Raw genomic sequence first — 11,738 nt, forward strand, 5'->3', positions numbered from 1 at the left:
TCTGAAACAAAACTAAACTACAAGATACATTTGTTTTCTAGGTTTGGAGAGAACCTTTTTCTCCTGCCAAAACCATCCTTTCAGGGAGTACAGCAACAAAACCAAAACACATACTCACCAACACACCTCATTCAAATCTGCCATGAAGATCAGTGCATTCGTCGGCTCCTACAAAAAACCAATTTACAGAGTTATCTACTTTCTGTGAAAACTAACTGTATATTTGTGTGTAAAAATAAAAAAATATTGAGTCTTTTAGATTGAACATAACTACCAAGCTCGTTACAAGATGCGTGGTTAATACTATGATTCCTCTTTCTTTTTATTTGTTTCTTCTTTATGCATTCTTGAACCAGTTCTTGGAATTACACTCTTTGAAGAGCTCCTTTTGAATCTGGTAACTTTGAAAGATAACTACATAACAAGAAAAGAAATAGCTGAATGGAAAATCAGCAGTATTTTTCACTTGTCTTCAAACGAAGCATTTATTTCGTAAATTTTTACAAATAAGATTTTACACAAACGGTAAAGAACCAAGTTTTCTACCCACACTAAAGAAATCAATGTATGCTCAGTACCTTCACAAAGCAAGTTTGGTTTCAATATCAAAATAGTACCCAGTTGGTAATGCACCATATTCTCAGGTGCTGTCAACTAACATAACTTTTGACCTATACCAATTTATACCAGCTTTCACAAACATTTGTATTAGATTACAAGTGTCTTCCCACGCACCAGTTTAGGATCAGTTCAGTATTTCCCCAGTTAACCTCTTGAAAAGCAATAAACAATAAAACCTCCTTTGGGGAGTTACTGACTGTAGGTTATGACTGTCACAAGCAACCACATCATACAATTTCTTTCATAAAGAGATCTCACAATTATTTTCCAAGTCACTGAAACTGGTTCCAGAACCCTGCTACTCTGCAGGGTAAGGCTTCCTCCCATCTTTGGGAGATTTCAGGAGTCTCAAGACATGCAACTTTTCTTTAATTCCAAGTTAATTTTGAGAGGGGAAGGAAAAAAAAACCAAAACCAATTCCAGGTAAGAGAGTCTTCTAAAAAAACCCAGGCCATTTCAGTGCCTCATTTCTTTTACTTTAAATACAGTCTGCCTGCATGTTTCTTCAGTACAGCAAGGATTACTGTCCAGCCATCTTTTCTGCTACAGAACCGCATGAGTGTCCTTCACAAAGTGTTTTTGTTAGTTTAACTATGTGGATAAACTCTCTTCACCTCCAAAAAAAAAAAGTTTCTTTTTTCTTTCCCCTGGATTCTGTGTTAGCCTTAAAATATTCCTGGTATGAGTCGGTAAGGCACTGCAGCAGTGTAGCGCTTCCAGTCCTTCCCATATTTGCTGAAACAACGGTGTTCATCCCTAATGCAACGGTGGGTTAGCAGAATAGTCATATAAACAATGTAGAAGTAAGGCAAGATGTGTTCAAACCCACAAGTCATGCAATAGGCCAGGGAGCCCATCAAATCTCCTGTGTAGTTAAAATGGCGTGCCCACCCCCAGAACCCTGAGGTCATCAGTTTGCTGTAGTACTTGGTCCCATCCACAGACATGTAGGAGCACTCAATATACTCTGGTTTCTTCCCCCATATCTTGCAGTTGCCATTTGTACGACGGAAGAGGTCCTTCTGGTGGTTGGTCATTCTGAAGATGTAATAGCCGATCAAGCCCAACATCAAGATCCCTATGGCATTAGCTGTGCACAGCTGGACAGGGTGGTAAACCAAATACAAACCCTGGGGAGCAGAAAAAAGAGACAATCAGTGATTTATTTTAAATATATGCTCAGGATGCCAGACTAATTTCTTGACCTACAGTGACCCAGAACAGATGAGTAGAAAGAATAGGAAAACCCACCCTGCCAGTAAAACCGTGGAAAATTTTCAGAAAATCTGCATCCTACATTTTCTTTCTCTCTTTCTCTCCCCAAAATTGCATTTCTTAGGTGGAACAAGAAGAGAGAAGTTGCAAAGATGCAGACAAACCAGGACACAAGAAAAAAAAAAAAAAAACACCAAAAAACCAAAACAAACCACCATCCACCAAAAAACCCTCAATGTGCAGGACTACAAAAAGAGACTGAAAGGATTTAGAAAAATATACAGACACAATAGACAGTGACAGAAAAGGGCACAAATGAAGGGGAGGAGAGGAAAAGAGGTCAATTCCATAGAGGGACACTAAGCCTTCCTACAAGTGAATTGTTACAAAGGATGTTGTAATGGTTACTCAGTATTCAAACTGTCTAGAAACAATTTAGGATACAAATCAACCTGCTGGGGAGAGTGTTTCTGGAAAGTTTCTTTCCTTTTAGCCCAAACACGTATTCTACCACATTTTTACCTGCAACGTATAGAGGTAAGGCAACCAAACACAGTCTCCCCAGCCCAAATACCATCCAAAATGATCATGGCAGATATCAATGGTTTTCAAATACCAGGCTTCATTCCAGAAGAAGTCCAAAACATAAATACCCTGAAACAGAACAGTTTCACATTAATAACAGAGCACTGTCACCAGTTATCCTGTTTAACAGCATCAGCCTAATTTTTCTGTGCTGTCTTGTGATAAGATCTCAAAACTGACTCGTGTTTTTATTTTGACACCTCAAAAATAGGGTATTGAGGAACATATCACACAAATATACTGCATCTATATAGATAAAGCAATAATAACTAATGAAAAGCAATATTAACCAAGATAACTAAGGCAACTGTGCTACTGTAAGGACACACACTTAGGAAGCATACTCACATTTGACCACCCCTACCTCTCTTCAGCTTGAAGAGTCTTATGCATATAGAGAAAGGGAATAGAACTTTTATTGAGCTGGCTCCTATTTACACATATCAATAAATAAATCCAAACTATTATCTGTACTTATTACTTTGGGGTCTCTTCAGTAGAAAGCACAGCACCTGACTGGCTGTTTTTAGGTGTGGAGAGATCTGTAGTTCTGCATGTCTCACGCGCACACAAAAAAGTTAGGTGCAGTGCTGCCCTCAAAAAAAACCCTGCCCAATCTTGCTTCAACTAAAGCCACGGAATTTGTCATTGTTCTCTTTGGATTCAGTATCAGGCTATGCCTGTTTCCAGAACATAGGCTCAGAAAAGTATCTCTTAATTTAAGTTTACACTGAAATCTGCTGGTGCAGACATAGCCATGCCACTGGTGGCACTCTGAATGAGCACAGCAGAGTATTCACAGTGGCGCTCTGAATGAATACAAGTGTCCAAAGAAATGAATACAATTGACCAAAGAAGCAAGTCCCAGTGCATCATCACTGAATGAGGTTGTTCAGGCCAGGAAAAATTGTTTAAGTTCAATTTCAATGCAAGGAGTTTTTTCTAATTTAATAATAGCTTATTTCCAAATTGCTTTCTTATTTTCCTCCTCTGAATTTACCTGAAGGACATTGACAAGAATCATGGAGTTGGTTACTTGACCATACAGCTCCTGTTGTTTAGCAGCATAGGAAAGGTTAATTAGAGTCCAGGCTACTATACCAGGGCGCCCATTGAAGAACAGCTTGAAATCAAACCACTTTCCTATTCGAGGGTTAAATTCAATCCCCATCATGTAGTCATAAAAGAAGTTGCCAGTGAACTTGCTGGAAAGCATAAAAAATTAGAAATGTACGCAGTTATACACAAATACAGGTAATTATTATTCTGACTACACATTTCAGATTCTCTTGATGTAATGATAATAATCATAAAACCATATAATGTTGTGCAAGATAACACAAATTGATCCAACCAAAGCATTACATTAGTAGAGATGAATTTTAGCTTCAAAGGTACCCTAATTTATCCTTGGTAACACTTTTGAACAGTCTAACTATAACCTTACATCCACGCTATTTGTGACAAATAAGTATCTGTGACACTGAGGCTGCCAGGCACATGACATGGAGCATGAAACAGAGGATGGTGCTAATGAAGCAAAGAACCACAGTCATACATTGGCCCATCTATCTGTGCTAGTAAAATATATTCTGTCATTATTATTCTGTGCAGCATTCAATTTATATGTCTGATTACCTAGTATTCTCTCATTATTGAAAACCACATACCAGTCTTTGGCATTGGTAGGTAAAAAGTAGCTTTTAATCATTGCAAATGTGGAAACTGCATATCCCAGGATATTGGCACACCACAGGAGAGGAATCCAGTTGTCAAAAATGATGGTGGGTGAGAACCAGTGGAAATAATAGGCATTTGCAAACCAAAGCACATGAGTAATGATCCAAGCCTGAAGTCCATTAATTTCATACTTATTCACTACACCTAAAATATGAAGAAAAAATTTTATGTTACTGACATTGCATTAGTACAGCTTTTTATTAATATGGATATGCATACAATATGTAGAAGCTCAATCAAGGGCTCATGTAATGACCTCACTCTTCTCACCCTCCCAATTAAATATCTTGTGGCACTTTTCTGAAAGTTTCATTAGACTCTGCTGTAACCATCAGGCTTTGTTCGGCTGAGTTTTTCCCCTTTACTCTCCCTTCACAAAACAGTGAATTTGGAGTCTCCTAAAATTGACTAAGGTAACAAGTTACCCTTTGTCACACTTAGTTCACATCATGCATTTCGTTCAAGTCTCACGGGTTAACTTAGCTTCAGCAGGTGCAATGCATTAACAAATACTAGCAATAGTCCACTGCTGATTTTAAGTGCCAAAATTATCAATCTGTATTTCTCCATTGCTGGTGTGGTGCCTGCCATATCAACAGTTTTACTAACAGTAAGAGATAGAAATTCTATCATTTATTCTAAAAGATGATATAGATCGCTTTTATTTTTGTTTGAAGTAAACATATGAGGAAGGTGAAAGCATTTATGTCCACATGTCCTCCAGATACGTACGGGTTATTAAAGATTATAAGTACAGATATACTATCATTTTAAAAGGTTGTATATATTCTAAGGAAGAACTTACCAGCAGGGGTGACAGCACCTTCTTGTACACCTCCTACATATCCAGGAAGAAATTTATGGCAGAAGTCAGGAACGAACACATACAAAAACACCTAGAAGAGAGACAGTGTATTAACAGCAAAAACAGGCAAGACAAAACCCTAAAAAACACTATCCCTTTCATAAACGTACCAAATATAACACACGGCAGTTTCAATTAAGTATTGGATAAGCAAATATGGCAAGATTTAGCTGTTGTGATTTTAGACTAGTAATACGTCCAAACTATTAAACAATCCTGAAGATGTACTTCATGTATGCATCATCCTTTTTTGGTGGGGAGGCAGGACAGTTGGTAACTAGATTCAGGTCCTTATCCTTTTATTTTGAAGTTAATCTGCGTTATATGTAAGTTGTTTTCCAACTTGGAAAAAAACTGGAGTAGTTTGGTAAGTTTGAAGATATTTTACAAATGTAAGTTACATTTCATACATCAATGTGCTTTTACTGTCTGTCTATTGAAAATATCACCCCTTCTGCAATGTTAGTTTAATGACATAATTATTGTGTATTAATTTAAAACAAAAGGGTATTGTTGTTATATAGTTGCTTTTTCCTAACAACCACATCAAGGAATATGTCACACAAGGAATATTTGGGAATATTCCCTACATATTTATTTTTCAAGTGCATTAACTTCATTTGGATTCCAAAAAGCCATGGAAGTGAGAAAACCCAAAGAGTAAATGCCAGCGTGACATTCCATTGTCCTTCATGTAAAAGGATTAATCAAACAGCTGTTTGAAAAACCAGCCACCACATCTACATCATAACTCAGTAATATACCTGGAAAATGACCCAAAGAGTATAGATGCCAGCAGCCCTATAGGTCAGTGTAGGAGTCTTGTTCCAGATGTCAGACAGATGTTTATTCCTCGTGAGCAAGTCAATGAGTGGATCAATCAGAGAGCACTGGTACTGGTCACAGGCCATTATGAAGTAATATACGATAAGTGGTGCAAACATGAGCAGGAAAAGGATGCTTGCCAAGGAAAACCAGTCCACCTCCCTGTAATCCAAAACAGAGCATTTTTTTTTCCAGCTTTCAGTTAGAACAGCTGTTTGATTAAGTCAGGCATTTTTTTCAGTGGACCTTCTAGGCTAACCAGATGAAAATGGAAAATGTTTTCAGGGCACATACATTTCTTTGGGTCAAATAGCTATAAAAACATCACATATTACATACTTTACCACAAACTGGTATAAAGCTATGCTAGTTGAGCATAGCAACAGAATAGATAATATCTCCCCTCCGAAAAGCAGATTATTATTACAAGCTCCATGTTTTTGATGGCAATCATGGGTATAACTGGTAGATTATCCAGTTGGAAGTGGTAACAGAATCACAAGAATATTATGCAAAGCTTGGAAATACAGAAGAGACAGACCTTGGACAGCCATTAGTTGAACTGGCTCTGCCACACACTGTCTCTAGTGGCAAGCCATATAAACACCCATGGCTGTTTCCAGTTGCAATACAATACTCTACTAATACTTGCACAACTCTGAGAACAGAGGTACGAGTCATAAATCTTGCTACAGCAGGAGACGTCAGCTGGCAATACCACAAATGGATGCCTTTTTTCCAAATCTTAGGAAATATTTTGTTCAGCCCTCGAAGGAACTACAAATTTTATTGATTTTTATGATTTGCTTTCCTTTTTTGCAAGGATGACTGTGTTTTAACCCAAGCCATCTGGCAAGCTCTCCATCTTAAAAATCTTGAAGAACTCTTCTTCGGCATCTGTTAACCTCATTAACCATGAGCTTTCAAGAGAAGGGCAATGCAACAATCTGTTATTAATAGAGTGAAGTTTAAAAGGAATGTAGCATCTATAAGAGTAAGTATGAACCAATTTGAAATACAATGACTAATTTGGGTCATCAGCTTCTCTCACCATGCTCTTCCCCACTGGACTTGAGATGTTTGAGTATCATTTTGGGTGGTTTTGTGTTTTCTTTCTTCAGAAGGTTTTTTCTCCTGATGGGCTGCCATGATGTCCTGTATGAAAGAAAATATTCATGGTATTACTCCAGCTGGTTCTCAGTAATTCTTATGGCTCTACAGAACAGAAACACAAAACACAGTTATATAGCCTTCTGATTACAAGAAATTTGGGGGGGATGGTAGGAAGGAAAAAATCCCTCCCAATTCCTTATAATCTTATATTCAGCAAAACATAATCAAAACACTGATGTCAAAGTAATCCATTAAACTTCTTGCTAACTGGAAATTTCTTTTAAGATATATTGTATAATATATGGCTAATTACTTACATGTGAGATGCAAAGGGAAAAAACTGTTTTGCCACGTTCTTATAAACCTCTGAAAATAAAGTTCTGTAACTTTCTTAATTAGAGAAATTGCTACTGTCGTAACATTACCTGTACTGGACCTTGGCAAATTAGGTACTTTTCCCCAGACCCCTTGCTCCATATATGTTAGCTATACCAAAGAAAACAAGACAACAGTTTATAATCTCATCTAGATCAGAAATCAGTGGGAACGGAGAACGACTTACTAGGCAACACCTAATTCTCTCTGTGGAACATGCATTATAGCTTTCTTTTGCTCTGCCCAAATACTTCTTTTGTTAAAGATCATCATCCCATAATCTGAACATTTGGTAATCCCTCCTCCAAAAAAAAAACAAAAAAGGTATTTTTCCCAAACTTTGTCTTGTGGGAAGATGTAGCCTCTAAAACACATGAAGTGTTGTAGTTTGCTATTCAGGGTGGAATTTGCTAACCGTTGTTAGTTTTGTACCTTTTCAGGCTTTGATGTTTTAACTCAAACCAGAAACTAGCAGTTATTTCCACTGAAACAAAAGTGATAATACAACACACTGTCAGGGCCCCGAGGACACTAACAGGCCTTACTGTCCCTTCCTGGCCTGGCCTAGGGCCTCCCCAACCTTGCCGATGGGCCAGGATACCCATTTCAGCCCATCCCAGGCCATCAAGCCCTGCCCCAGTGCTGCCATAGGAGTGCTGGTCTCCAGCTCCACCAGAGCCCTGCCCTGCCTGGCCATGGGTCCTGCTAACCCAGGCCTGAGCCACAGGCTGACGTCCTGGCCCAGCCTCATCCCCATGGCCCTGCCTGGCCATCCTGGGTCTGTGTCTGACTGTGCTTCCCCCCACCAGGCCTGACCCTGTCCCCCACAGCTGGGCTGACGGCCCCATGCCTGGCCTTGGCTTGGCCTTACCACTGCAGGCCTGATGGCAATCGGGGACCTGACCCTGACCTACAGTCTGACTTCCCGGCTTGACCTGCCTCATCACCATCAACCTGCCTGATTATCTGGACTCTTGGTTGAACATGGCCATAATCTCTGCGTCTGCCCTGTTCACCTCACGGAGGTACTATGGGACTGACAGGCAAGCCCCTGCTCACAGCCGTGCTATCCCCCCTGAGCTCCCAGCTCCTGGCCCTTTCGGAAGCAGCAGGCTCTTGCTGCTCCCCAATACATTAAGAAAAAGGAAGATGCCTAGGTGCCAAATTAAGGACGTCTCAGACAATATCAGCCCAGCCGCAGGGACAACATGCCACCCTCAGATTCAAAATACATAGTATGTTACTCTGAAGAAATCTCCTCCACACAACACATACCAATAAAAGTGTTTATTTTCAGAAGTAATCTGAAAAGAAGTCTAATTGCTCCCCTTTGCCAACATAGTTAGGCAGAAATCCTAAGCAAGGAAAGCAAGAAGATACACGGGTGGCAGGAAGCTTATGTTATTTACTCTTTCAATTACCAAAAGTGCTAACTACCACACCTATCTTTCAGCAGAGGCATTTTAAAAGACGGTCAGACTTCTGGCTTAGATTTGGGCCAGATTTGAGCTCAGATTTGAGCCAGAAGGCTACATCTTTCCAGGTATCAATACTTCCATGACAAGGTTTCTAAAGCAAATAATGAAACAATCTCAAGAGGAGGTTATTGATCATGTGCAAGAAGTAGAAAGCAGCAGGACAGGAAATCCACTTTATCAAGATTAGAGTGTGGGAGCTTACTCCAGTTATTTGTGTTGGTTTTGCTTTACAAAAGTAGTGCAAATTTTTGTGAGGAACAGTTACAACACTGGTAAGAATTTTGCCAAGATAGAAAGGCTCTTATTCAGGAAGCATCAAGAATTGCAAATATTTAGCTCAGTCATTTAGTCCAACCCCATCTGCCCCTGCTGAGAGCAAGGACAACTTAGGTCAGGTTGCTCAGCACCTTGCCCCGTTAAATTTTGAATATTTCTAAGGACTCCACATGATTTGTCAGTCCTATTGAGCAAGTGGGCCTCTTTTCTAAGAAACCCAAAAAAGAAATCCTAGGTTGAGAATTTTCATGGTGTTTAGTTTTGTTTTAGGCTCTTAAGTAGCCAAACAGCCCAGCTACTTTGCAGAGCTCAGCATACTAGATTTGAAAACTCTGCTCAGTCTGCTGAGCACTCATAAAAAGCCTGCCTGCAGCTGGCAGCACCCGAGATTTTGTGCAAGACCCCCCCACACACAGTTTATCATTAATCCTACCAGACAGCGCAGAAACAGGATAATCATCCAATTACTAAAACTGGGAACTGGCTAGATGAGAAAGGCTGGCATTCAATAGGTTGCGTATGGGATCCATGCTTCCCCCCTATTTAAAGGCCAACAATTGCCACCAAGTTTTGCCTTTCTACAGAGCAATTTGAACAAGAAGTGCCTGCTTAGAACTATTCCCCTAAACAGACACACCCAGTCCGACAGACAGCTATGCTGGCAATAAAAACCTCTCATGTTCAGAACTATTCCCACATCACTTAACACATGCCAACATTTCTGGATCAAGACTCCCATTGAAACCGTACTCCTATTAGTAACTATTTCATTGCTATAAATGCGAGCTTTCTGTTACCCTACTAAACACGCCCCAAACATTGCTTTCTTAAACCCTTAGTCAGCTTCTTAACAAGAGCCTGAAGAAAAACTCACAATTCAAATATCACCTGCACAGAGAACTCCAGAGATGCACTCTTCCTCTGGTTCCAAACTTCAGGGCTTAACGATGAAGTACTGCATCACTGCTCACTGTTAGAGGAATAATCATGCCAACCACACAACTCACTTGGAAGCTCTCCCCATTTGGTGCCTAACCCCATATCTAACACATAGTTCAAAGAATAAAGTTCACATGAAGTTCTTTCAAGCAATAATAATAAATGTGTTTGATGCTTTTCATCAGCATGTTTTGGACTTACTGAAGAGAATCTCGATCAAGTCTAAGTGTGGCAAAACACTTTTAGATTTTGTCCCACAAAAATAAGGCAGACTGCTGTTCATGAATATGTATTTTAAAGGAACATCCCTAGCTAACGTGCAATATTCCACAGAGCCCCGTGTTTTGCACAGGAGAGGAACAGAGCAGCAGGCTGCCCAGGAGGGGTTCAGCGGACTCACGTAGGCAGGGAGGGCGGCACCTTCCTGCACGCCAGGCCCCTCATGCGAGACACGGGTACCCTGGGGAGCATTACCGGGAGCGGGGGTCCCGCAAATTAAAAACAACCTCCGGAGTCAGGGGGCATTTACCGAGCCGATGGCGCCGCAAACGCTCCCTTCCAGCCCCGCTTCGCCCCTCCGCTCCTCGCCACGGTCCAACATGGCTCTCAGGGAGGCACGCACCCACGAGCCCAAGCCCCCCGCGCACGGGCGGGCTCGCCGGTCCGGCGGACGCTGCCCGCTACCCAGTAGACGGCGCAGGGGCAACTTACGAGGGGCCGCTCACCAGCACCGCCCGTCCGGGGCCGCTCTCCCCACAGCTGCGCTCCTCTCGCCGAGAAACCACCCCAGCCCGCGGCGCGGCCCTCAGCCGGTACCGGCGGCAGCGCCGCTCCCCTCAGGGCGACGCCTCTCCAACCCGCCCCCGCCCCGCCTCCCTGACCAATCCCCGCCGCGCTCCCCTCCACTCCGCCCCACCGCATTGGTGGAGCGCGCTCAACCCATGGGGTGAGGAGACGGAGCGGGCGTGGCGGCGGCAGGGGGCGGGCGTGGCGGCGGCAGGGGGCGGGCGTGGCGGCGGCAGGGGGCGGGCGTGGCGGCGGCAGGGGGCGGGCGTGGCGGCGGCAGGGGGCGGGCGTGGCGGCGGCAGGGGGCGGGCGTGGCGGCGGCAGGGGGCGGGCGTGGCGGCGGCAGGGGGCGGGCGTGGCGGCGGCAGGGGGCGGGCGCGGGGCCTCCGCAGCCTCCGCGGTGCGAGCAGGGGGAGAGTGGCGGGCTCTGCTCTCGTCGCCCCTGCGCGGTACAGCGGCGAGCACCGCTGGTGAAGGCAGGTCGGCCTGAGCCTGTGAAGTAACAGCCACGGGTGCTTTGCACAGAGTGATTTTAACTGCAGTGGGAAGACCTAGTTCATGGCTACGAACACCCAATAAAGCAGGCACGCTGCGGCAGCGGTGGGCTCGGGAGGCTTGATTCAGCCACCGCGCAGGAGAGACCGCTGAAAAAAGAATTTATATAGAATAAACCTACAGCCCCATCTGTAAGGAGGCCAAATGCGTGAGGGACTCGAGGCAGGAGACCGGAGTCCGGAGAGCCCTGCTGCTTCGGGGTTTGCACCCTGGAAGCTGCTTTGATGGTGCCGAAACGTGAATAACGCGCAGAACGGGATCCCGCTCCCGTTACCTTCAGCCCTCGTATTCTGAACGGGTTTTGAGGCACACCTCTGGGAGGCTGAAGGGTTAACAAAAAGGGCTAAGGCTGCATTGCCGTTAT

General features: G+C 43.0%; 1 protein-coding gene across 7 annotated transcripts; it reads right to left on the reverse strand.

Annotated features, from left to right (window-relative positions):
- Positions 1 to 117: 117 nt before the first annotated feature.
- Positions 118 to 11,732, reverse strand: DHCR7 (7-dehydrocholesterol reductase). 7 transcript variants are annotated; one of them, XM_075163337.1, is made up of 9 exons: positions 10,563 to 10,661; positions 6,904 to 7,007; positions 5,792 to 6,014; positions 4,968 to 5,058; positions 4,093 to 4,306; positions 3,423 to 3,627; positions 2,360 to 2,491; positions 1,514 to 1,752; positions 118 to 168 (listed from the first exon to the last, which is right to left on the reverse strand). In XM_075163337.1, the coding sequence occupies exons 1-9, from the start codon at positions 10,632 to 10,634 to the stop codon at positions 150 to 152; spliced, it is 1,299 nt and encodes a 432-aa protein (XP_075019438.1). In that variant the 5' UTR covers positions 10,635 to 10,661; the 3' UTR covers positions 118 to 149. The 7 variants fall into 7 exon arrangements, with proteins under 7 accessions (XP_075019438.1, XP_075019434.1, XP_075019435.1 ...); XM_075163333.1 differs by lacking the exons at positions 118 to 168; positions 10,563 to 10,661 and adding exons at positions 9,983 to 10,064; positions 10,745 to 10,876 and having other exon boundaries at positions 459 to 1,752; XM_075163334.1 differs by lacking the exons at positions 118 to 168; positions 10,563 to 10,661 and adding exons at positions 9,969 to 10,064; positions 10,745 to 10,876 and having other exon boundaries at positions 459 to 1,752.
- Between the last annotated feature and the right edge of the window lie 6 nt (positions 11,733 to 11,738).

The sequence above is a fragment of the Calonectris borealis genome, chromosome 14, assembly GCF_964195595.1.
Source record: "Calonectris borealis chromosome 14, bCalBor7.hap1.2, whole genome shotgun sequence".
NCBI classification, from domain to species: domain Eukaryota; kingdom Metazoa; phylum Chordata; class Aves; order Procellariiformes; family Procellariidae; genus Calonectris; species Calonectris borealis.

Excerpts from the sequence above, each read along its gene's own strand:
- DHCR7 (XM_075163330.1), bottom strand. The coding sequence starts at position 10,634 with ATGTTGGACCGTGGCGAGGAGCGGAGGGGCGAAGCGGGGCTGGAAGGG. Across the intron at positions 4,307-4,967 it reads AGGTGCTGTCACCCCTGCTG|GTGTAGTGAATAAGTATGAA; the intron begins GTAAGTTCTTCC and ends TTCATATTTTAG. Across the intron at positions 3,628-4,092 it reads CCTACCAATGCCAAAGACTG|CAAGTTCACTGGCAACTTCT; the intron begins GTATGTGGTTTT and ends TATGCTTTCCAG.